The 25121-nt window shown below is 48.4% G+C and overlaps 1 protein-coding gene across 1 annotated transcript; it reads left to right on the top strand.

The window, feature by feature from the left end:
- Positions 1 to 9005: 9005 nt before the first annotated feature.
- On the top strand, positions 9006 to 24045 carry LOC132581045 (uncharacterized protein K02A2.6-like; the record flags this gene model as incomplete). Its single annotated transcript, XM_060252083.1, is given in 4 exon segments — positions 9006 to 9044; positions 9046 to 9479; positions 9606 to 9921; positions 23887 to 24045. Coding segments are annotated over 4 exon segments (948 nt in total), but the record flags the coding sequence as incomplete, so codon positions are not given.
- Positions 24046 to 25121: the final 1076 nt, after the last annotated feature.

Genomic DNA, 25121 nt, shown 5'->3' with positions numbered 1-25121 from the left:
TGTAAAGCAAGGCTGCGTTCTCGCGCCAACTCTCTTTACGATCTTCTTTAGCATGATGCTTATAGAGCCGCAGTAGATCTAGATGATGACGATGGTGTATACATCCGCTATCGCACCGATGGCAGCCTGTTCAACCTGAGGCGACTAAAGGCCCACTCCAAGACAATGGAAAAACTCATCCGAGAGCTACTGTTTGCTGATGATGCTGCAGTCGTCTCCCACTCGGTATCAGCTCTGCAGCATATGACGTCCTGCTTTGCAGAGGCTGCCAAGCTATTCGGCCTAGAAGTTAGTCTGAAGAAGACAGAAGTTCTCCACCAGCCTGCACCCCAGGAAGATTATCACCCCCCCTGCATCACTGTGGGTGAATCAGTTCTGAAGACAGTCCAGCAGTTCAGCTACCTGGGGTGCATCATCTCCTCAGATGCCAAGATCGACAAGGAGATTGACAACAGGCTGGCAAAGGCAAACCGTGCATTTGGCCGACTGCACAAAAGAGTGTGGAGCAACAAGCATCTGAAAAAAGGCACAAAGATCAATGTTTACAAAGCGATTGTGATGACAACCCTCATCTACGGCTCCGAATCGTGGGTTTTATACCGTCATCACCTGCGACTCCTTGAGCGCTTTCATCAGCGCTGCCTTCGCACCATCCTCAACATCCACTGGAGTGACTTTGTGACCAACACTGAAGTCCTCAAGCGGGCGGAGGTTACCAGCATTGAGGCACTGCTGTTGAAGACGCAGCTGCGCTGGGCAGGGCATATTTCTAGGATGGAAAACCACCGCCTTCCCAAGATTGCCCTGTATGGCGAACTCTCCACCGGTCATCGAAATAGAGGGGCACCGAAGAAGAGGTACAAGGACTCCTTGAAGAAATCCCTTAGCACCTGTCACATCAACCATCACCAGTGGTCTGACCTAGCCTCAGATCGCAAAGCATGGAGGCACACCATCCACCAGGCTGTCTCTTCCTTTGAGAACGCACGCATAGCTGGTCTTGAGGACAAAAGGAGATTGAGGAAGAATCGCACTGCTACAGCACCAACCCCAAATCAGACTTTTCCCTGCAGCCGCTGTGGCCGGACCTGCCTGTCCCGCATTGGTCTTGTCAGCCACCAGCGAGCCTGCAGCAAACGTGGACTATTGCACCCTTCTTAAATCTTCGTTCGCGAAGCCAAGCCGAGAGAGAGAGAGAGAGATTATTTTATTGTTTTAATTGTTGTAAATCGATGTATTTTTTAAAACCAAAATGTTAGATCTTATGTTGTGAGCCGCCCTGAGCCGCTTCAGTGGGAAGGGCGGGATATAAATTGAAATAAACTGAAACTGAAATATCTTTAAAATGAACAATGGTGCTCCTAGCACCTCATATGCAACAGGTAATTGCAGAGCACATGAGTGCAACATACAGAAACCTTCCACTGCCACTACTTAGAATACCAGAGGGAGAACAGGAGGCAGGCCAGTCACCCCTGCTTGCATCCAGTTCCAGCATATGTTATCCGTCTTCCAGGTTCCAACTGCTACCCCCTGAGGCCATCACAGAGACAGAAGCCTGGTGCCCTCTCCAGGGTGCTAGCACCCATCCTCACAAAACCTGGTTGCTGAGTGTAAAGCTTCTTGCCCATGCCTACCAAGACTCTGGAGGAGGAACACTAACCAGAGCTTGAGCAACAGGCGGGCTTTGAGAACTGAGCAATGGACATTGCGACATCTGTCCATTGACTGTCCAGATGTGTTGTGAACCTACCTGTCCTTTTGATGGATCCCCTAAGCCACATTGAGAGCCATGCTTATTGATGTGAAATGCTGGCAGATCTACAGTTCAGTGCAGAGTTAAAATGTTTGGTACATGGATTTAGGCTGCTTTTGCACACATTGGATAATGCACATACTTTAGCACTGAAATACTCTAAGTTGTTTCATTTTTACCATGTGTTTTTTCAAGTTTTCTGCAAGCTATTTTCACCACCTGGATGCAGAGACAAACTTTTCTCCTTCTCCCACTTTTTTGGAATCCTGCATTTATGGGGAGGGGGGGGAGGGTTGCTCCTGGTATGACCCTGTGCCTTTCTGGTGGGGAACTCCAGCAGCCGTGGATTTATTCCACACCACACATCCATTTCTATATCCATCCTTGCACCACCATCCTCATACCCTTTTATTTCTGTGTTGGTGACTCATACTAGGAATTTATCATTTTGATCAATTTTTTCACCCCTTTAAAAATATATATACATTTTGTGTTATTGTGCCATTAGATGATTGGAAATGCTTTCTAAACAGTTTACCCTTTCACATTTACCCTCACACCCCTACTGTGTGGTCGCCATATTTATCAGTCTCATTTTAAAAATAATATGCCATTCAGGATATGGTATGCTTGGATTTTTGTTTGTGAGTCTTCTGTTTGCACTTTCGCCATTTGGATTATGGCTGTGCTCTGCCAGTGAAGGGGTGGGGAGCTATCGAATCCATAATGTCTTGTATTCCTGTATTGCCCATGTTTGGGTGGGGGACATGAGCAAACAAAACGAAACAAAACAACTATGCGCAGAAATGCATTTAAATTTTAAATGGATGCATTCATGGCAGGAACACAAGTGACCAATTGTGAATATGCTACTGTGCATGCATAAACAAAAAAAATAAATAAAAAGGAAGGCCCTCATCCTCTGGTGTTGTGCCTGCCAGGAAAAAATGCTGACTGTGGGAATCATGCTATGGGTTACAGCGCCTCAAGATTCACAGGAAATTACCTACTGCAGAACTGATAGATCCAACTCACAGCATCCTGCTATGAGCCTTCAGAGGGTTAAATGACAACTGAGGATGAGGAACCCTGTGTGAAAACTATGGAAGATAAGCTTCAGCATACTTGCATGCTGGGTTGTGGGGAAAGTGTTTTGTGTTTCCTGCTTGCACACAAAAGCTTATACACAGAATTAAACTTTTTTGGTCATAAAGGTGCCACTGGACTCAAACTTTGTTGTATTACTTCAGTCCAGTTACTTGTCAATAAACATGTATTCCACCATTCCCCAGAAGGCAGTTTGAAATCCAAAATTCTGTATCACTGGCTTTCTAGAGTGCTGTAAGCCACCCTCCTGCTACAAAAACCCACTGGTTCTCCTAATGGACAGGAGTCAGTCATTGCTGAAGTTGTTCCAGATAATAAAACAAGAGGAATAGGTAAGCTGATACTATTTATTCATCCATTTATATTTTGTGTGTATAAGCTTTTCAGACACATATCTTTCTTAGGGTGGGGGTAGGGAATAGAAAGACTGTGTGTGCGTGCGTGCGTGTGTGTGTGTGTGAGTGAGAGAGAGAGAGAGAGAGAGAGGTTTCTTGCAACTATTTTTAGTTCAGGTAGATCATGGCCTCCTAATATCCCACTGATCAGTGGGAGAGATTTATACACTCCTACCTCCAGTGAGTCCCAGTTTGGGCTTTGCTGAAACATGACTATTATCTCAAAGAAAGCCGTCCAGGAAAAGTTAGATGCACACAAATCTCCTACAATTCTTTGGGACTTGGCCTGCAATCTTGGCTACATTTACTTGGAAGTAACTGCTCTTAATTAAGTGCACAGGATTGCAGTGCATGGAATTGTGCCGTGCAGTTTCATTTCATTTAATATAAAATGTAGCCTGACCCCATGAAAGAGATACATTCCAAGGGGGCTTATGGCTGAATGACTGTGCATAAGATTGCAGCTTGAAGTACACTTATTCCTCACCATTGTATACATAAGAAGCACTATAATGTAACTCGTGTCCACTAGAAGTTGGCAGCCAACAGTCTCTCTCTTTTGCTCCCCCACCCCTCACTTTGTCTCACTACCGTCTATCTGCAGTTCATGCACAGCATCTCTTTTAGCTGCACATCTTCCATCTCTCATGCTGCAGCTTCTCTCTTCCCCCCCCCCCTCCCTCTCGGTCCTGCTCCTCCTTCCAGCCTTCCTCCACACTCATGTTGTGGTGAGGATTCATTGCCACAAGGTAATTGTTATGATTATGCTATGTGATTCAGCTTAGTTTGAACTAGCAGCTTGCCAGCCATTCGCCCTCAAATCTATTCTTTATAATGCTAGGATCCAGCTTGGGAACACTTGAAGCAGGTCAGCCCTGGGATAAATAAAGGTAAAGAGTGCCTCTGGCATTGTTAGGGTTCCCATTCCCTCAACAAGAGTGGGGTTTCCCCTGCTTTGGGGTCTCCAATCTGCCAGCACGGAGCTGGCTGGTAGGGGGGGAACCCACCTCCAAAGAGCTCTGTTGCATCCAATGTGTCTGGTGTGATGACATCACCCAGAGGTGATATTATTATGCTGGGCACATCATGCAGAGGACACTCTTATAATTTGGGGATGGGTGACCATAGAGTTTTCTCCAAAATGACAGAGCATCCCCTGCATGACATGCCCAGTGCGATGATGCCACTTCCACGTGACATCGTGGCATGCTCACATTGTGTGTGCGCATAAAACACCAGAACAGAGGTCAGAAATTCCCTGTTGGCAGCCAGGTAAGACCTGGCAACCCTAGGCATTGTGTAGATTGTGTAAGATTGCAAAATCTAGCAGTATAATAGGCCCTATAGCACCTCTTTGGCTTTCTCAGAATAAGTTACCTGTCTTGTGCTGGTTTTCTTTCAGTGGTTTCCCAGACTGCAGCTTCTTCATTCTTCTTTTCTTTTCTCCCTCCATCTCTTGTTTTTAAGCCGCTTCCCCCTAGTGTTGCCAGCCCTCTAAAATGGGCCTGGACCCTCCAGGAGACTACCAAAAAGCAGTCTCCCTCTGGAAAATTAAACATTCGTACAGCACAGAAATTTCCAACATTACACTAAGTTGGAAAAAAATGTAGGAATAGCTTGAGTCAGAAATAATGCCCACCACATCCCAACTGAAGTATATGGAAGCTATCTCCTTAAAATACAGGCTTAGGTTCTAAGTGGTGAAACTCCCTCTCATCACATGAATTGGTGTGTCTTCTGGAATATACTAGTTAGCTATTATGCCATTAAAGGTTTGGTATGGTATGGTACTAGTTAGAACTGGGTTGTTGCTGGTAGCCTGGTCTCCAGCCGTTAATTCTAAGTTGTCCCCTGTCTTGCTCTTCTGCACATTAAAGAAGTTTTTGAAAACATCCTGCCTGCTGCAACTCAGGCCGTTTACCCACTTCTCCAGTGAGTACACTATGCAGAGGAACCAAACACCACAGCAATGGAAGAGCCTGTTGGGAAAGGTAGGATAGGGCTATTACAGCAGAAAATTAGTTGCATCAAGAATATCCTTGAAGATGTCTCAGTTTAAGCCAGATTTTCTGAATGTTCTTTCACAACACTTTTTTCTGTGGACCTAAAGCATGACCTAAAGTTGCCAGATCAGGGTTTGGAAATACCTGAAGATTTGGGGGGTGGAACCTAAGGAGGGAGGGGTTTAGGGAAGGGGAGAGACTTTAATGGGGTATAATGTCATAGAGTCCACTTTCCAAAGCAGCCATATTTTCCCAGGTGCACTGGCAGCCTATGTTGCCTGTAGATCAGTTGTAATAGCAGGAGCTCCCCAGTCACCACTTGGTGGTTGGGAACTATTATATAGTGAGTTCAGCCAGCTTGAGGTAAACAAGAACTTTTATTGAACATGAGCAGTTCAGAACTCAAACAGGCAACACCACTCCTTATATCCATTTGGCCTGAGTTAAACATGCCCCCTTATGTGGGCAGCAACCCCACCCTATTGGTCTCTCCAGGATCCTTCATTTGCATTTCCTGAGAGAAATGCCTCGTGTAGTGTATGGCGTTCGCAGAGCGCAACCAGTTCATAATGGCCACAACAGCAGAATGACATCAGTCCACCCCAGCCGCGGAGGTAACTGAGAAACATCCAGGTGCCTCCGCGCTGGGTGCAACGATCCGCCAATCACAGCTTGTGGCGGGAAATACGGCTGGTCGGCATTGGACCGGCCAGCAGGGAGAATAGTCCGGCAACTGTATATATGCGGGATCCGGCCCGCGTGCTCGCTCTCTCCATCTTGTATTGTACCATGGAATAAACTATGTTGCCCTATGCTCGTCTCCAAGTCTGGTACATTACAGTGGCGACGAGGATGGGATTCTAGCCTCATCGGCTACGACGGAGATCTTGGGCAACGAACGACCGGACACGACCGCCGCCGCCACCATGGCCAACCAGGGCGGAATCACCGGCTACCTCGAGCCCTTCGATCCTGCAAATCCAGAGGGCTGGGAGTCCTACTCGGAACGGGTCGAGTTCTACCTCCGGGCCAACAAGATCACCGACGCCGGAGCAAAGAGGGATGTTCTCCTGAGCGTCTGCGGGCCAGCCACGTTCGAGATCGCCAAGGGTCTCTCGGCGCCCGCCCGCCTGGCAGAGAAATCCTACGAGGAGATCATCAGGCTCCTCACGGGCCACTTCTTGCCGCAGCCCTCACGGGTGGCTCGCAGATTCATGTTCCACAAAAGGGACCAGACCGCAGGAGAGTCAGCCGCGGACTACTTGGCGGCCCTCCGCAAACTCGCCGGGAACTGCAACTTTCCCCAGCTGGAGGAAACCCTGGCCGACCGATTCACGTGGGGCCTCCGCGACGAAAGGCTCCAGCAGAAGCTCTTCGCCAAAGAAGAGCTCACCCTCCAGGGCGCCTTCAGCGAGGCGGTAGCGTGGGAGAGGACCGCCAGGACGTTTCCCCGGGCCAAGACCGAGACCGCCCACCACGAGGAGCTGGACCCCGAGCACCAGGACGAGGGAGAAGCCTTCCAGACGCGACGCGCCACAGGACCCGCCGCCCGAGCTCCACAGCGCCCCCGAGCCCACGAACGGCTGAGTCAGCGCACCAGCGAAAGGGCGAAATGCGCCAGCTGCGGCGACCCCCACGATCGGCGGGACTGCCAGTACCGGACCTGGGACTGCAGAAGCTGCGGGAAGACCGGCCACATAGCGCGGGCTTGCCGAGCCAAGCCCAACCGCCCGCGACCGACCGCACACCACGAGGCCGCAGAGTCCCACTCCACAGCCTCCACCTCACTTCAGGTACTGAATTTGCCCCTGACCACCCCCAACAAGATAACGATGGCGGTCCTCATAGACGGGGCCCCCTGCACCATGGAAGTGGACTCAGGCTCCTCCATCTCCATAATAGCGGAGGAGACCCTGAGAAGGCTACGCCCCGGCCAGGGGCTGCAGCTGCGACCAGCAAATTTCATATTGCGGGACTTCCAGCAAAACCCGGTCCAAATAGCGGGGTGGGCACGGGTGCTGGTGGAGCGGGGGTCCTTCAAAGGCCCCCTAGACATCCTGGTGGTCAAGCGGCCGCTTACCACCCTGTTGGGTCTTGCATGGTTTGGCCCCTTGGGAATCCGAATAGAGGTGGCGCGCACAGCCACAGCAGGAGGGTTCCGGGAGGTGTGCGGAGAGTTCCCCGACGTATTTGATGGGTCGCTGGGTAGTTACAAGGGCCCGGCCATCTCCCTACCGCTCGACCTGACGGTCAGACTGATCCGGCTCAAGGCAAGGAGGGTCCCCTTCGCCTTGAAGCCCAAGATCGAGGCAGAGTTGGACCGCCTAGTAGCCCAAGGGGTCCTGGAGCCGGTCGATTACGCTATGTGGGAGACCCCCATAGTGACTCCGGTCAAACCAAATGGAGACGTGTGGATATGTGCAGATTACAAGTGCACAATTAACAAAGCGCTCCAAGACAACCCATACCCGGTGCCAGTGGTCAGCCACGTGCTGGCAGCCCTGGCGGGGTCTAAGATTTTCGGGAAGCTGGACCTGGCACAAGCCTACCAGCAGCTCCCGGTGGACGCCAAAACGGCGGAGGCACAGATGATAGTTACCCACAGGGGGGCGTTCAGGGTGAACAGGTTACAGTTTGGGGTCAGCGTGGCTCCAGGAATCTTCCAGAGTATAATGGGTGCTCTCCTTAAAGGGATCCCCGGAGTCCAGCCGTTTTTCGACGATGTTTTAATCGCCGCCCCGGACCCCAAGAAATTCCGCAACCGCCTCCGGGAGGTGCTCCGCCGTTTTCAAGCCGCTGGACTAAAAGTTAAAAGGGAGAAGTGCATGCTGGGGGTGCCGCGGGTGGAGTTCCTGGGATTCACAGTGGACGCGGAGGGAATCCACCCGACCGAGGAAAAGACTAGGGCCATTGTTCAAGCCCCTGCCCCCACGTGTAAAGCGGAGCTACAGAGCTTCTTGGGGGTCCTCAATTTCTACCACACGTTCATACCCCACAAGGCGGCCCTCGCCGAACCCCTACACCGGTTACTGGAAAAAAAGCTCCATGGGTGTGGGGGAAGAAGCAAGCCACCGCCTTCCAGGCAGTTAAGGACGTCCTGGTCTCCAACGCGGTGCTGCACCACTTCGACGAGCACCTCCTGGTCATCCTGGCATGCGATGCATCGCCGTACGGGGTGGGCGCTGTCCTGGGGCACCAGTTACCGGATGGCCGGGAGGTCCCGGTCGCATACTACTCACGCACCCTGACTTCGGCGGAACGGAACTATGCGCAAATCGACAAGGAGGCCCTGGCCATAGTAGCGGGGTCCATAAATTCAACGATTATCTGTATGGGCGCCGGTTCACAATAGCGACGGACCATAAGCCGCTTTTGGGTCTGTTGGCCCCAGACCGCCAAACCCCCCAAATCCTGTCCCAGAGGGTGTTGAGGTGGAATCAATTCCTCAACTCGTACACCTACACGCTGGTACACAGGGCGGGCAAGGCAATGGGTCACGCGGATGCTCTCAGCCGGTTGCCGCTCCCTGACACAGGCCCCGATCCAGCCCCAGCACACCAGGTCATGTCGATCGAGTCACTTCCGGAGCAGCCCCTCCACGCGGCAGAGGTGGCTAGAGCCACTGGAAAAAACAAAACCCTAGCACGGGTGCTCGACCGGGTGGTGAGGGGGTGGCCAGAGGGGGACATGGGGGAAGAGTTCAAACCCTACAAAATGCGAAGGGAGGAACTCGCAGCCCACAAAGGGTGCCTACTATGGGGGAGCAGGGTAGTAGTCCCCCCCCCCTCTACAGAAACGGGTCTTGGAATCACTCCACGAAACACACCCAGGCATAGTGAGAATGAAGGCCCTGGCCAGGAGCTACGTATGGTGGCCGGGGATGGACGGGGAGATAGAGAACTGGGTCCGGAGATGCAGCACATGCCAGGAGTCGCGGCCGGATCCACCCAGCGCCCCGGCTACACGGTGGGAGACCACAAGGAAACCGTGGTCCCGGCTCCACATTGATTTTGCCGGGCCGTTCCAGGGACAGATCTTCCTAATCATTGTAGATGCATACACAAAATGGTTAGAGGTCATCCCCGTAGGGTCTACCTCGTCAGCAGCAGCCATTAGAGCACTACGCAGGGTCCTGTGCACCCACGGTATTCCGGACACCATAGTCTCGGACAACGGGGCAGCGTTCACCTCGGGGGACTTCCAGGCGTTCCTCCAGAGGTACCTCATTAGACACATCCGGTCAGCTCCCTTCCACCCGGCCACCAACGGCCAGGCCGAGCGGATGGTCCGAACAACAAAAGAGGCCCTGGGCAGAATAGTGCAAGGCGATTGGGACCACCGGCTAGCCGCGTTCCTCTTCGACAACCGGGTCATTCCAAACCCAGTCACCGGGGTCAGCCCAGCCGAGCTCCTCATGGGACGCAAGCTCACCACAAGGCTAGATCGGCTAAACCCCGACAGAGCCCCCGACGTGCGAGGGTCCCCGGAGGTCAGAGACGCGGCTAGGGGGTTCTTCGCGGGGGACCCAGTGTTCGCCCGCAACTACGCTTCAGGCCCAGAGTGGGTAGCCGGGCGGGTACTACGGGTCGTGGGTTCCCGCCACTACGAGGTATCCACCGAGGGGGGCCAGATCCTACACCGGCACATCGACCAGTTACGCCGCCGGACTCTCCCAGAGGTACCCACGGAAACGAGGGAGGGGGCAGGGTCCGAGGGGCACCCAACGACCCCTGCACCAGCACCACGGCCACACACACCAGCAGAGGCGGACCAACCCTCGGACCCCGACCCACAACCCACCAACGCTCAAACCCCCGGGGAAACCCCAGATGCGGAAGTAGCCCCGGCACCACAAGCAACTCCTAGGCGTTCAACACGGGAGCGCCGGCCTCCCGCCTACCTCCAGGACTATGTCACTAACTAAGGGGGGAGGAGTGTAGTGTATGGCGTTCGCAGAGCGCAACCAGTTCATAATGGCCACAACAGCAGAATGACATCAGTCCACCCCAGCCGCGGAGGTAACTGAGAAACATCCAGGTGCCTCCGCGCTGGGCGCAACGATCCGCCAATCACAGCTTGTGGCGGGAAATACGGCTGGTCGGCATTGGACCGGCTAGCAGGGAGAATAGTCCGGCAACTGTATATATGCGGGATCCGGCCCGCGTGCTCGCTCTCTCCATCTTGTATTGTACCATGGAATAAACTATGTTGCCCTACGCTCGTCTCCAAGTCTGGTACATTACACCTCACATCCCGATTGGCTGGTTCTAGAGGACAGCCAATTGGAATGTAGGCATCAGGGTCCTGGAAGGCAATGAAGTATGCTTCAAGGTCAACTAACAGACATAACAAACCAGCAGTCAAAACAACCAATACACAACAGGAATCCTATCTTCTAGCCTCATTTTAGAGCTTTAGTTCCAGTCCCATCCTTTAATTCTTCATCAACTATGCCAACTCTTTGGTTGCCCCAGAAACTTTGCTGCTTTTCTTTTGAACTCTGAAAACAGCAATTGCCCCAATGTATAGAACTGAATTGACCACATGCGACTGCTATATTTGTGTATTCTAAATGCCTTCTAAAAAGCTGTCTGGGGCTTAGAAAAGAGTATGCAAAGTGCAGCAGTAGCCAAATTACAGAAAAATGCAGGTAGTATGGAGAAGTTCCTTCAGCCTACTGAAACAGTGGGTTCTTCATATGGTGTGGAAAGAAGACAGTGGAAAAGATCCAGTTTCCATGAATTTAGAAGATGGTAAGAACTCAGCCTCTGATCAAAGCCAGAGTGGAATAGTACTACAGAAGGAACCACAACAGGCCACACTTAGTTATAGTAGTGCTGATCCTGCATTCTGGCCAAAGGTAATGCAGCCTGTATTTATAGACATAGTTGTTTCCAATGGGCCAAGTGAAAATAAAAATACAGCTTTCCTGTGGATCAGAACAAACATTGCTTCTTAAAAACTTTTGCTGAGTTTCAGACAGCAGTCAGAAGCAGAAAAGGTGCTGGCTTTTATATTCTAAAAGTATCAAAAAGAGGGGTTTTTTTGCTTCTGCTGAAAAACATTTTCAGGAGGTGCTACTGCCAGTTCTTCACTTGGGAGCAACAGAACTAGTGACTGGAAATGCTTAAATGATGTTCTGAAACAGCATGCAAATTCTTCCAGCCATTTGATGCTATACTGCAAATGAATGGAAATCGACTCCAGATTTAGATCTAACAAGTGCATTGATGCAGAACAACAGCAGATTATAAACCAAGATATTCAGCATTGGAGGGGTGTGCTTGAATGCTTAATGGCTATTACAGGGTTCCTGGCATCACAGCTTGGCATTCTGAGGACCTTTGGACAAACTTTTCATGGCCAGCCATGGAAATTACCTGGGTCTCATGATGAGGTAATTGGCAAGCATTCCCAGGATATATTTTCAAAGGAGCTTAATGATCACTACTGCAGGAAAACCATTCAGAATGAACTGATCACCCTTATGGCCAACATATATAATAACCTGGACAAAATCATTTAGACTGCACCCCTGATGTAAATCACTCTGACAATATTTCATTTTGCAGTGAGATTCATGGTTGAAGATACAGGCAAAATTAGTGTAAAAGAACATTTCCTTGGATCCAGGGCAGTTCACAAATCAACTGGACGAGGGCTTTGGGGCCTCTTATTGAGCACGCTGAAGGAAAACAACATGGGCATTAAGGATTGCTGTGTCCAATGTTATGATAGTGATTCCAGCATAAAGAGAGAGAAAAAAGTGGGCAAGACTGTTTACATGGAACCAAAAGCCTCAATTGAACCTTGTGGTTGTCACTCTCCAAGTCTGGTAGTTTCAGATGCAGCATCAGTATCAAAGGAATCTTATTTCTCTTGCTGGAGGTAAAGTGTAGATGTCTGGAGAAAGCAATATCAAACCACCCCATAAAAAGTCTGCAAAGAAAATGTCATGATGTGACGTCATTCCATGAGCCAGTTTGGTGTAGTGGTTAAGTGTGCATACTCTTATCTGGGAGAACTGGATTTGATACCCCACTCCTCTACTTGCAGCCCTTGGGTTAGCCATAGCTATCACAGGAGTTGTCCTTGAAAGAGCAGCTGCTGTGAGAGCCCTTTCAGCCCCACCCACCTCACAGGGTGTCTGTTATGGGGGGAGAAGATGCAGGAGATTGTAAGTCTCTGATTCAGAGAGAAGGGCGGGGCATAAATCTGCAGTTCTTCTTCTAACAACTTGATGCTTGCACAGGAGACTACCTTTACTTTTTTTTACTTTTTAAACATAACTTCTGAAAGCTGAAGCCCGTCAAAACATACTTATGATCTATCATAGAAGATGGGAGACTCACAGCACTTGTTATCCTATCCATCAAGGATGGCATCATTCAAAACTTTGATCTCTCAACCACCGTGCTAGATTTTGCACAAGCCAAAGTGTGAAAATGGACTAGATAACACAACTACAGTGACAATGGACTAGACAACACAACCGAATTATCACAGTTTATTATATATAACCATAATCACCCCTTTTTAACAGAAAGTTTCAAAAGTGGTTTACAATGAAATAGATGGTTTTACTTTCAATATTGTTGTTTTCTTTTTTCCTTAAGTATTCTTTATTTTAGAAAATCCATTGCATAAGTAAAGATGTAGCTGAAAATATCGCTAAAAGTTATCAGATTTTCTAACCATTCTAAATTAATTGCTTCTTGTCTTTTAGACATGGCAAATTGATAGTCACGCTCAGAACTGACTCCCCCCTGCAACTCCACCTGGCACCCCCTGCAACTCAGCATGGTGCCCCCTGCAGCCTGGCACCCTGGGTAGCTGCCTGGTTTGCCTACCCCTAAGACTGGCCTTGAGTGCACCAAGAATACCACGTAATGATCCTTCCTTTGGCTCAAGGCTTTTATTATGAAGCTTTGGGCATTCTTTAGAAATTAACCACAAATTACCCTGAAGTATTTTAGGGAGCAGTCATTCTAAAACCTAAGAATTGTATGTTGGGGGGGACCCTTGCTTCTGGACTTTTACTCAAATGGCGCATAACCTTCTAGCAAACTCAATATCGTTCCCCAGTAATGACTTTCATGTAAGCTAAATTAAGAAGTCAAATGCTTGGCTTGAGTGGCAAAATGGGGTGGGAGGGGAGCAGAGATCTGAAAAGCTTTCTTCTGTAATCTGTGTGTTGTGGTTCCAGGGAAAGGGTGTGTAGATTTTTAATGTAGATGAATAAACACACTCAGGACGTAACTCTAGATATAAGAAAAATAAAAGCAGTTGTGAGGGGCGGGATGGTTTGGAGACACTGTTTCTCTTGAAAGGAATGAGAAGAGGCTGGATCAAAAGATTTGGTTTACTACAGTCATGCTTCATTATGGGGGAAGGAGGAAGGGGAGGGAGATGTTCAGTCTCTATGTGATCAGCTTGCCAGAAAAGATTAGCCCTCTTGGGTAGAATACCTCTGCTTGCCATCACTGTCCTGGAGAAAGCTAAAAGCAAGCAGCAATCACCCATGATTCCAGTTTGCTAACAGTGTGTCCTATTGACAAGCTCCCATTTTCCAATTCCCTCTTCAGTAAGTAACCCAATGTTCAGGAAGCAGCTCCAGAGAACATACTGATGCATGCTCAGCCTCTGATTGCTGCCACTAAAGCAGAAGGGTAAGGTAATGTGTCTCAGCCAGGCCTCAGATTCAGCAGGAGCTCACAGGAGTGCAGCTCCTGAACCTTTCTGAGGGTTCCCCCTCTTCCTCCCCACCTTGTCCATTGAATAGTAGGTGCAGCTGCATAACAATCCCTGGATTTGGAGAGCAGCCAGCCAGCCAGCCACCAGAGGCTTTGCTATGCCCCCAGCAGCCCTTATTAACCCCTGGATAAGCCTGCACCACCCTTTCTCCACTTCTTATGTGATTTTGGGAGGCGGGTGGCTTATTGGCCATTTGACTGGGCAGGGGGGAGCAACCCAGGAGAACCCCAGGTGAGCAAGTTCTGCTTGAGCTGGCTGGATCTCTAGCCTGCCCAGGCAGGCCTCACTCGCATGGGGCTCTCCTTTCTTACATTGGGTTGTTTTTGGCGGGGGGGGGTGCATATGCTAATAAGTTATGCTAATGAGCTCCGCCACCTATTTTTCTACAAAATGACCCTTTGTCTCAGCCATGGTAAATCTATCTACCCCTTAATGGACCCTGAGTGTTGGGAACTGGTTTTCCTCAATTGTCCATCAGGGCTTGAATGAGTAAAAGTTCTGTCTAGCTGAAGCAAGGGAAACTGGGAGTGGGGGAGAGATTAGACATGACAGTGTCCTTCTGAGTGCCATGGGGATGCTGCCTCCATTTAAAATCATTTTAAAATGCCACAGTGCTCTTGCTCTCCACCCTCACACCTTTTCAAGTGCTGAAATAATTGTGGGGGGCATTTTGGTACTTGATAAGGTAGGGAGGGGACAAAAGCACTTCAGCCTGCCACACTGCAGCATTTTAAAATATTTTAAATGGTGGCAGTTTTCTTGTGGTGGCCATGAAGGTGTTGTCAATGTCTACTTTGGCCATATTTGTGGGGAAAGCACAGTCTTGATGCTGAAAATAACAGGGATAGAAGCAGAAAGCTACTGCTGAAAGTTGGCTGTAGCATCATGGGAGTGCAGGGTTTTTCCTTCACTGGAGATCTGGTGTGAGAAAAAGTATTGAATATGCATTTAATTAAAAAAAATAACCAATTATTTGGTACCAAATATCTGGGATTTGTGCTAAAAGGTCTCTCAGAATTCGATCTTGCTCGAATTGTGCATCTGTTCTGATTTTTTTTCTTCCTTAAAGACCAGAGGCACATTTTTCCCTGAGTTTTTGTTTGTCCTGCTTAAAAAATGTTTGTTTGTTTTTAAACAAAGCAGTGGTAAAAATCTGTAGGAGCATTCCCACCAAGCATTTGCATTAGTCTTATTTTTTTTAAGATAACACAAGATCTGTGCTTCTCAAAATGGAAACATGGTTCTGAAAAGTCAGTGCCTGTTATTTAGCGGACAGGCAGATATCTAAGATTTCCCGGCTCAGATCCTTGAAGAAGTTCCCAGATCCTTCCAGAATTCAGCTAAAGTTTCAGATTTTATGGAAGCCATGTAGTTGAGAGAAGGGATACTATTTAAACTAAATATGCTCACATAAAAATGCATTGAGGCAGCAAAGGAGCTAAGTGGGAGAATTCGAACCATGTTAGGATGACAGTGCAACCAAGTGTTTGCATAGCCATGTGTGTGTGAAGTGCCATCAAGTTGCAGCTGACTTATGGTGACCCCTGCAAGAGGTTGTCAATGGAGGTGAGAAGCAGAGGTGGTTGGCCACTGAGTACTCCTTCCCACCACTGCCACCCAGCCCAGTCACCCAGGACTCAGCAGAAGCTTCAGAGCAGCAACAGTGCTACAATTCCCATCGGGGGAGCGAGTCGCACTGTGAGGATGTGCCTTGAGTCTGTGAGTCTAGGGAAGGGAGGGCCTGGGCAGCGGAAGGATTAGAGCCATACAATACATGCAGAAAGTGTCTGTGTGTGCATGAGAAAGTGCTGGCACCAGCTGTAAGTTGAGCCAATTTCTGCAGGGGTGAGGGTGGAGGGGCCCGCCTCCAATGGGGCCTCAGCATAGTTATGGGCCTAACTATATGTTGCTTCCTTCCCTCACACCCATATGCGTATGCTGCAGCTATTCTTTTAAACTGAAAAAAAGGAATAAACTTGCTGAGTTCACTCCACTGTCAATATATCAAACTGGGGAATCAGACAATCAATAAGAAAATGTGTGGTTGTGTCGGCAGGGTAGTGGTGATGTTAAGGCTAGTGTCCATAGGAGTGCTGTGGAGGATTAAGAGCCCTGATGGATGAATCCTTTACAGATCAGTACTATTTCTTTTCTCAGTTCAGTGTGTGTGTGCGTGTTAAGAGCCATCCAATCATGTCTGATTTATGGCGACCCTTGGAATTAATGACCCCCTAAATGTCCTATTGTTAACAGCCTTGCTCAGACCTTGCAAACTGGGGGCCATGGCTTTCTTGATTGAGTCAATCCATCTCATGTTGGGTCTTCCTCTTCTCCTGCTGCTTCCTGGCATTATTGTCTTTTCCACTGAGTAATCTCATAGTAGGTCAATTATAGGGAGCAATGTCCTACTAAGTGTCTTTACTATACCTCTTTCTCTTTTTAAGATAATGCCCTCCCCCATTTAGGGTTGCCAATCCCTAGGTGGAGGCAGAAGATCCCCCGGATTGAAGGCCCTCTCCCCGCTTCAGGGTCATCAGAAAGCAGGGGGAGGGGAGGAAAATGTCTGCTGGGAACTCTATTATTCCTTATAGAGACTTATTCCCATAGGAAATAATGGAGAATTGGTCCGTGGATATTTGGGGCTCTGGGGGGCTGTCTTTTGAGGTAGGGCACCACATTTTTAGTATAGCATCCAGTGCCATTCCCCAAAATGCCCCACAAGTTTAAAAACGATTGGACTAGGGGGTCTGATTCTATGAGCTCCAAAAGAAGGTGCAGTTATCCTTCATTATTTCTTATGGAAGGAAGGCATTTAAAAGGTGTGCAGTCCTTTTAAATGGGATGGCCAGAACTCTCTTTGGAGTTCAGTTATGCTTGTCACACACCCCTTGCTTCTGGCTCCACCCCCGATGTCTCCTGGCCCCATCTCCAAAATCTCCTGGCTTCACCCCCAAAATCCCCAGATATTTCTTGAATTGGACTTGGCAACCCTACCCCCATTACAATACAGAATCATAGGTTCCAGATCCGCCCCCCCAAACAAACACACAAACAGATATATATGTATGGCCCATCAGAGAATATGTCCTATAAGGATATTCTTTCTTCAGGAAAAGGCCCACTGAATAAGCACAAACCCTGAAGAGAACTGGTACTCAGGAGATGGCTTTACCACACAAAGAATCTAGCAAACCAGCCCAGGAATGGATTGAGACAGAGAAGGCCTCATGGGCATGAGAGGGGGATGAGTGAGAGCAGGAACAGTGGCAAGGCCTATAACTGGCAAATTAGTTGATTAATAGAGCATTTGAAATTATTACAGAGATCCATCATCCATGTGACTGTGTGATTACTCTCACTAGGCAAATGAATGGTGATTCCTATATCCTTTTATTGCAATCCACAGACTGGCATCTTGCAAATCTGCTGTCACATGCAAACTTGGCTGCCTCCCTGTTAATTCTTGTTTCTAAACCATTTAGCACCACCTGTAACTTTTTGCTTGAGGGTTCTGGATGTATAATTTAGCAGTGAAAGGGTTAATCTCCATTCCCAGCAACCCAGCTCAGATCCAGACCACACATATACAGCCATTGCTGAGGCAATTTTTTTTTAAGCATGCACACATGAGATCTGATTGTGTGCCACCCGACGCTGTTCTGTTTATTTGGGCTCCCAATCAGCAAAAAGATAAGATATACCTGTTGTTACAGATGGGAGAATAGATGGAAATATGCCTTTACAAAGTGACTTTAAAGAAAAACAAACAAAAAAGGTCCAACAGAAAGAATAACTATAAGGAAATGACCAAAAGCCTCTTCAGACATTTGATTTTGGAGCTTCAGCTCAGAACCCTCCCAATACCCAAGTTTGCTGTTTTGTATGTGTGTTATTTTCCAGGTTTGGCACACATGAGCATGTACCCTTAAAAAAAAAAAGTAACTTTGCCAGCCATATGTACAAAAGTTTCTTACTCCCCACCCTCACCTCCCTATGTTTCAGTAATCTGGACAAAGAACAAAATCACCACAATGCCATTGGGCGGTTAGAAATCTACTGTTTTAATTTGTATTATTGCATTTTTAAATCCCTATACTGTTTTTATTTGTTACACATTGCCCAGAGCCTGGCTTAGGCTGAGATGGGGCAATTCAGTAAATTGAAATAATCAGGGCTTTTATTGTAGCAGGAACTCCTTTGCATATTGGGCCACACACCCGCAATGTAGCCAATTCTCCTGGAGTTTACAGTAAGCCCTGTACTAAGAGCCTTGTAAGCTCTTGGAGGATTGGCTACATCAAGGGTAAGTGGCCTAATATACAAAGGAGTTTCTGCTACAAAAAAAGCCCTGGGGAAAATAACAACAACAAAAAATATGCATATTGCCCTTTCACACAAAAATAACAAGTGTGTTTATCAGGAAGATGGCGTGTAACATATGCTCCCATTCTCTGCAGCTGGGGCAGAGAATGTCAAAATCAAATGTCAAAAAGGAGCTTCAGACAAGGAGAAGTGCCAGGTTTGAGTCCATAGAATACAGAGGACATCCCTTGAAGGTTAACACTTTGGTTTTGGATTGCTAACTTAGCAGATTTCCACACATGGACAGGCTCATGTGGTTTCCCCATTGCTGCTGTGGATGCTGATATAGCACAGCGAGAACAGGGCTTCCATGTGACAGGTTTTCCCCACAGTTCTCCTGCCCCACTCACTGCCAGCAGCCAGCTGCCCTCCAACTGAATCAGCAACTGAGTCTTGATGTGCTGATATAACTTTACAACAATCTGTTAGGTTCTTTGAATTCCCAGCCACAGGTTTTTAAAAAAGTTAAACACAAATGTTTCCCCATAATGCTGTGGGAAATTAGGGAAGCTTCCCAACAGCTTTGAACCCAGAGTGTGGAAACAGCCAAAAGCTATGCTCTTTCCTTACCATTTTTTTAAAAAAACCCACAGTATTTATCACGACTTGGGAAATGGCGAGCTCAAACACAGACTATGCCAGCTGTTTGTGGTCTATTCTAATACAAATCAGATGACAAAACAGCTGGTGAAGCCATGCTCCATGTACAACAAAGAAGCAAACGTGTGTTAATTGAGATCTTCATTATATGTATCCTGAAAAATTCCTCTTCCCCACTTATTCAGTCATCACTGGGATATCATACTGGGCATAGAGCTTTATTTTATTTTAATTTTAAAACTTGGGTTTACTTTGGTTCTGACTTTCTGAAGGGGAGGGGGAAACTAAAAACATTCTCCCCTTTCCTTCCTTCTGCTCACCAAGGAGGACTGCGGCCAAGAAAACTCTGAAAGATTAGACTCCGAATTTACCTCAGGAGATACCGCTGTGAGACAGAGACAAACAGTGTAGGTTCGATCCACCTTCTGTGATGTATACACTCAAGAGAAGAGGTATAAATACTTTGTCATCCTCTAGTCTTTTTTTCCAAAAGAAGACAAACACTTGCAGTCTTGTCTCTGGCTGATCTGCTGTAAGGTGCCCTCATAAAAAGTAGGATAAGCAGTTTATTAGAGGATGGATGCACAAATGCAGCATCCAAGACAAAAGTCTCCATTTTACTGGGGTGGAGGGGTAAGGAGACTACTCCAGATTGCATGAGACTTTTAGACAAGGAATAAAGAGTTTTAAAGGGACTGTCCTGTTTATTCTGAATAGCTCATGCATGAATGCAAGGTTTATGTACAGTGCTGGACTGCACATAATAGGAAAGGGGTTCTCCACTCTGTTGTCTGGTGGTAGGGTTGCTAACCTCCAGGTAGGTGCTGGAGATCTCCTGGGATTACAGCTGATCTCCAGACTATATACATTTGCTTGCTTATTTATTAGTTTGTTTAGTTAAAACATTTAATCCACTTCACCTGGAGGAAACGACTATTTTGGAAGATAGACTGCATGATATTACATGCTACTGAGGTCCTTCCTCTTCCCCACTCTGCCAGGCTCAACTCTCAAACCTCCAGATATTTCTGAACTCAAGAGTTGGCAACCTGATCTGGTGGCCACCCATAAGTCACAAAAGGTAGCTAGAGAAGTGCAGGGGCCCTGACCTGGAAGCCTCACTTCTAATTTTGGATATGCAGAGTCCATTGCTCACTGGCAAGAGAAAAGTGTTTTGTACATGCTCAAAGGCCTATACTTTACTAATAAAGCACCTGACTTCATTGACAGATGAGGTATACGGAAAGGGAAACTGAAAGTGGGATGTTCCTCCCTGCCATGGGTGATTGGACCACACATCCCCAGGCATTTAGCACACACACAGACACACAATATTGTCCTCCAAATACAGCACTCTTTTCTCCCATAAGAGTGAATGGTAGGCATTCTTTAATAAGGACAGCAGTAAAGGTATTTCCAGTGAGAGGTTAGAAGTCAATCTGCTAGACTCTTGGTCAGCCAGGAGAAAGGGACAAGGAAAAGGATTTTCAGGGATGCCCTTTCCCAGGGCTTTTTTTTTGTAGCAGGAACTCCTTTGTATATTAGGCCACACACCCCTGATGTAGCCAGTCCTCCAAGAGTTTACAAATCTCTTAGTACAGGGCCTACTGTAAGCTGCAGGAGGATTGGCTACATCAGGCAAGTGTGGCCTAATATGCAAAGGAGTTCCTTCTACAAAAAAGCCCACAGAACCCATAGTCTACAGCCTTCTACACATGACCCCCACCACCACCACCACCATATGTTGACTGAATGTGCTGCCTGATTGCTGGTTTCTCATGAGTGGAGACACTGTTTTCTAAATGTTATCAGTCACACAGAGATAGCATAAATGAGGACATTCCCTCTGTGTGGAGGCAGTGCAGTTGCCAACTGGGCATCATGCAGAAGCAGGACCTGCACATTCGTGCCATCTGTACATGTGCAGTCAATAGGCAGAATGCCTGTGTGTAGAAGGCTTATGAGACATATTTTCTATCCTCTCAACGGTCCTATCTGATTTACTTAATCCCATAGAATCCTGATGTGACATTAGCGTACAATGAAATCTTAGGATCCAGCTTCTAAGAGTGTGACAAAGGGAGAGAATTAGCTATGAAGCAGAAGTCGAGCAATGAAATTGGGTCCCAGTCCAAGCCAAGGCTCTCCTGTGCTGTCTATGCATTTTATTCCATCTTTCCAAGGAGCACAGGGCAGCATACGTAGTTCTCACCATACATTTTGCCTCATTACAACCCTGGTCTAGGGTCAACCTGTAAGCTTCCTGGTTGAGTGAGAATTGAAACCCAGTCTCCTAGCCAGTGTTCCCTCTAAGCTGAGTTAGTCTGAGCTAGCTCACCATTTTCTAGCCTCCAGCTCACACATTTTTGTCTTGGCTCAGAAAAAGTGGCCCCAGAGCAAACTCATCTATGCAGTAGCTCACAAAGTAGAATTTTTGTTCACAAGACAGTTTAGAAGAAAGTATTGCTCTCCTTTTCCAGGACACTAACCACTACATCACAGTAAGTCTATTGCTGATCACCTGGTGAAATGATTTCCATATAGCACCATATGCATAAAGCATTCATACAGACTCTTATAGCATATGCCAAAGAAAAACTGGGAATGTAAGGAAAGAGGCTGGGACTATTTCTGAGGGGGACAGACCTCTAGAGCAGTATTTCCTATTTGCAGGGTCTCAATGCTGGGTCACCAGGGTGAAGACAATCAGGGAGCGATACTGAGACTGTGCACTGGCCAGAAGCCTACCCTGTCCCTCTCTGATGTTTGGAAACATCAGAGAAGGTGGGGAAAGTTCCTGGCCAGTGCGCAGTCTCTGTATTGCTCCCTGTATTGTGGGGGCAGTCAGGCTCTAGAGCAGGGTTTCCCAAACTTTTTTCCCCCATGGTCCAGGCAGAGAATGCTAAGGGAGCGATACAGAGACTGTGCACTGATGTTTCCAAACATCAGAGAGGGACAGGGGAGGGATTCTGGCCAGCGCACAGTCTCAGTATCGCTCCCTTAGCATCCTCTACCCGGACCACAGGGGAAAAACTGGGCCGGGGGGGAGGGGGAGTTTGGGAAACCCTGCTCTAGAGCATGTGCATGTCCACATATCACACACTGCAGCTACAGTAAATGGTCACCATGTTGAGAGATGCGGGTGATCATTAAAAAAAAAAAAACCTGGTGGTCCAAGGTATAGGAGAGGTCACAGGCCCACAGTGGCTGAGCCCCAAGCCGACAGCAGCAACGAATAATATGACCACTATCCTCAAACTCATGAAAGCAGTTAGCCATTATTGGTAAAGTGTGGTTTGGATCATATTACTGTTAGGTGGATCTGCAAGTAGTTGTCAGATCGCACCCAAAGAGTGCTTGTTAACAGTTTCTTATCCTCTTGGAGAGGAGGAACAAGTGGAGTGCCTCAAGGAGCTGTCCTGGGATCTGTTTTGTTCAACATCTTTATAAATTATTTGGATGAAGGAACAAAGGAAATGCTTACTGAATTTGCAAATTATACTACATTGGGAGGGGTAGCAAATGCAGTAGAAGACAGTCAGAATACAGGATGATCTTGACAGGTTGGAAAACTGGGCTAAAACCAATAAAATGAATTTTAACTAAGATAAATGTGAAATTCTGCATTTAGGTAGGAGAAATCCAGTGCACAGTTATAGATTGGGAGAGACTTGTCTTGGCAGTAGTTTGTGCAAAAGGGATATAGAGGTCTTAATGAACTATACACTGAACATGAGTAAGCAGTGTAATGTGGTAGCTAAAAAGGCAAATGCAATTTTGGGCTGTATCAACAGAAGTATAGTGTCCAGATCACGTGAAGTGATGGTATCACTTTACTCTGCTTTGCTTAGACCTCACCTAGAGTATTGTATTCAGTTTTGAGCGCCACAATTTAAGAAGGATATAGACAAGCTGGAACGTGTCCAGAGGAGGGCAATAAAGATGGTGAAGGGTCTGGAGATTTAAGTCCCATGAGGAAAAATTGAAGGAGCTGAGTATGTTTAGCCTGGAGAGGAGATGACTGAGAAGTGATATGGTCACCATCTTCAAGTACTTGAAGGGATGTCATATAGAGGATGGTGCAGAGTTGTTTTCTGTTGCCAAGGAAGGTTGGACCAGAACCAATGGGTTGAAATTAAAATAAAAAGAGTTTTCAACTAAACATGAGGAAGAACTTCCTAACAGTTAGAGTAGTTCCTCAGTGGAACAGGCTTCCCCCAGAGGTGGTGCGCTCTCCTCCTTTGGAGGTTTTCAAACAGAGGCTAGATGGCTGTTATGTATTGACTTAAGATGGTACCGCATGGCGACCCCTATGGACGGCGACCCCTGGGTCCCCGGATGTAGCTCGCCTGTCGCCCCGCCCACCAAGACCTGTGGCAGGAAGCTTGTACTGACCAGGATTGGCTTGGTCAAACCAGGGGGGCTGTCCAGGCAATGTATATAAGCAGGGCCCGGCCTGCGTGTTCCTTTGTCTGGAAATGTACTCTCAATAAAGAATGTTGCCTTCCAACCGTCTCGGTTCTCAGTACATTATAGTGGCGACGAGGATGGGATCCTAGGGCTACGCGGGATCCTAGGGCTACGCGGATCCGTCGGAGACTGTGAAGGCAACCCACCGGTGACCATTGTCACTGCCACAGCCACCATGGCTAACCAGAGCGGAACAACGGGCCGTATCGAAGACTTCAACCCCGCGAATCCGGAAGGGTGGGAGACCTACACGGAGCGGGTCGAGTGCTACCTGCGAGCAAACAGAATAACTGAAGACTGCCTAAAGAGGGACGTTCTCCTGAGTGTCTGCAGAGCGGCCACGTTCAAGATCGCCAAGGGTCTCTCGGCCCCCGCAAAGATCACGGAGAAGTCCTATGAGGAGATAGTCAGACTCCTCACTGGCCACTTCTTGCCACAGTCCTCACAGGTGGCCCACCAGTTCGTCTTCCACCAGAGGGACCAGGCAGTGGAAGAGACAGCCGCCGACTATCTGGTGGCTCTCCGCCAAATCGCAGGCAACTGCAGCTTTGCACAGCTGGTGGAGACCCTGGCGGACCGTTTCACATGGGGCCTGTGAGACGAGAGGCTACAACAGAAGCTATTCGCGAGGGAAGAGCTCACCCTCCAGAGCGCCTTCAACGAGGCTGTAGCGTTCGAGCGGTCCATGAGAACCTTTCCCAAAACGAGAGCCGACGTCTTCCACCAGGGAGAGATGGACCCCGGCAGACTGGAGGAGGAAGAGGCACTCCAGCTGCGCTGCCAAGCAGGGTCGGGCCCATGAGCGACCCAGCAACCCCGAGTGACAGAGAGACCACCCTCGACCAAGTGCGCCAGCTGTGGCGACCCCCACAAGCGAAGAGACTGTCCCTACTGCAATGTGGTCTGCAGGAACTGCAGCAAGATGGGCCACATAGCAAGGGCTTGCTGTGCCAGACCCCCTCGCCACCGCCAGTCAACAAACCAGGAGTCGACCGGTGACTACGCGACAGCATCAACCAGCGTCCAGGTAATGAACTTGCTCGACGAGACTCCCCGCCAGGTCAAGGTCTCGGTCAGGATCGAGGGCAAGCCCTGCCTGATGAAACTGGACTTGGGTTCCTCCATTTCTATAATCTCTGAGGAATCACTGAGGAAGCTGTGCCCACGTGGCCGGCCCAGCCTGCGGCCGGCTGGATTTGTGCTTCGGGACTTCCCAAAGAACCCTGTTCAAGTCCTGGGTTGGACAACAGTGGGGGTGGAATACAATGGGTTTAGGGGCAAACTCGACTTACTGGTAGTCAAACAACAGCTCACCACTCTGTTGGGTCTAGCTTGGTTCCGGCCACTTGGAATAAAAATCATGGGGGTACAGCAGCTGGGGGTGGGGGGATTTGAAGAGGTGTGTAAAGAGTTCCCGGAGGTGTTTGATGGGGCCCTGGGTTGCTACAAGGGGCCCCCCATATCCTTGCCCCTCAATCCCCTCTTGCGGCCCATAAGGTTGAAGGCCAGGAGGGTCCCGTTTGCCCTGAAGCCCAAAGTAGAAGCCGAGTTAGACCGCCTCATGGCCCAGGGAGTGCTGGAACCCGTTTCCTATGTCGCGTGGCAAACCCCGATAGTGACCCCGGTAAAGCCAAACGTGGAGGTGCACATTTGCACGGATTATAAGTGCACTAT

This window comes from Heteronotia binoei, chromosome 13 (assembly GCF_032191835.1).
Source record: "Heteronotia binoei isolate CCM8104 ecotype False Entrance Well chromosome 13, APGP_CSIRO_Hbin_v1, whole genome shotgun sequence".
NCBI classification, from domain to species: domain Eukaryota; kingdom Metazoa; phylum Chordata; class Lepidosauria; order Squamata; family Gekkonidae; genus Heteronotia; species Heteronotia binoei.
The sequence above is the reverse complement of the archived record's forward strand: the minus strand, read 5'-3'. Positions and strand labels throughout refer to the sequence as shown.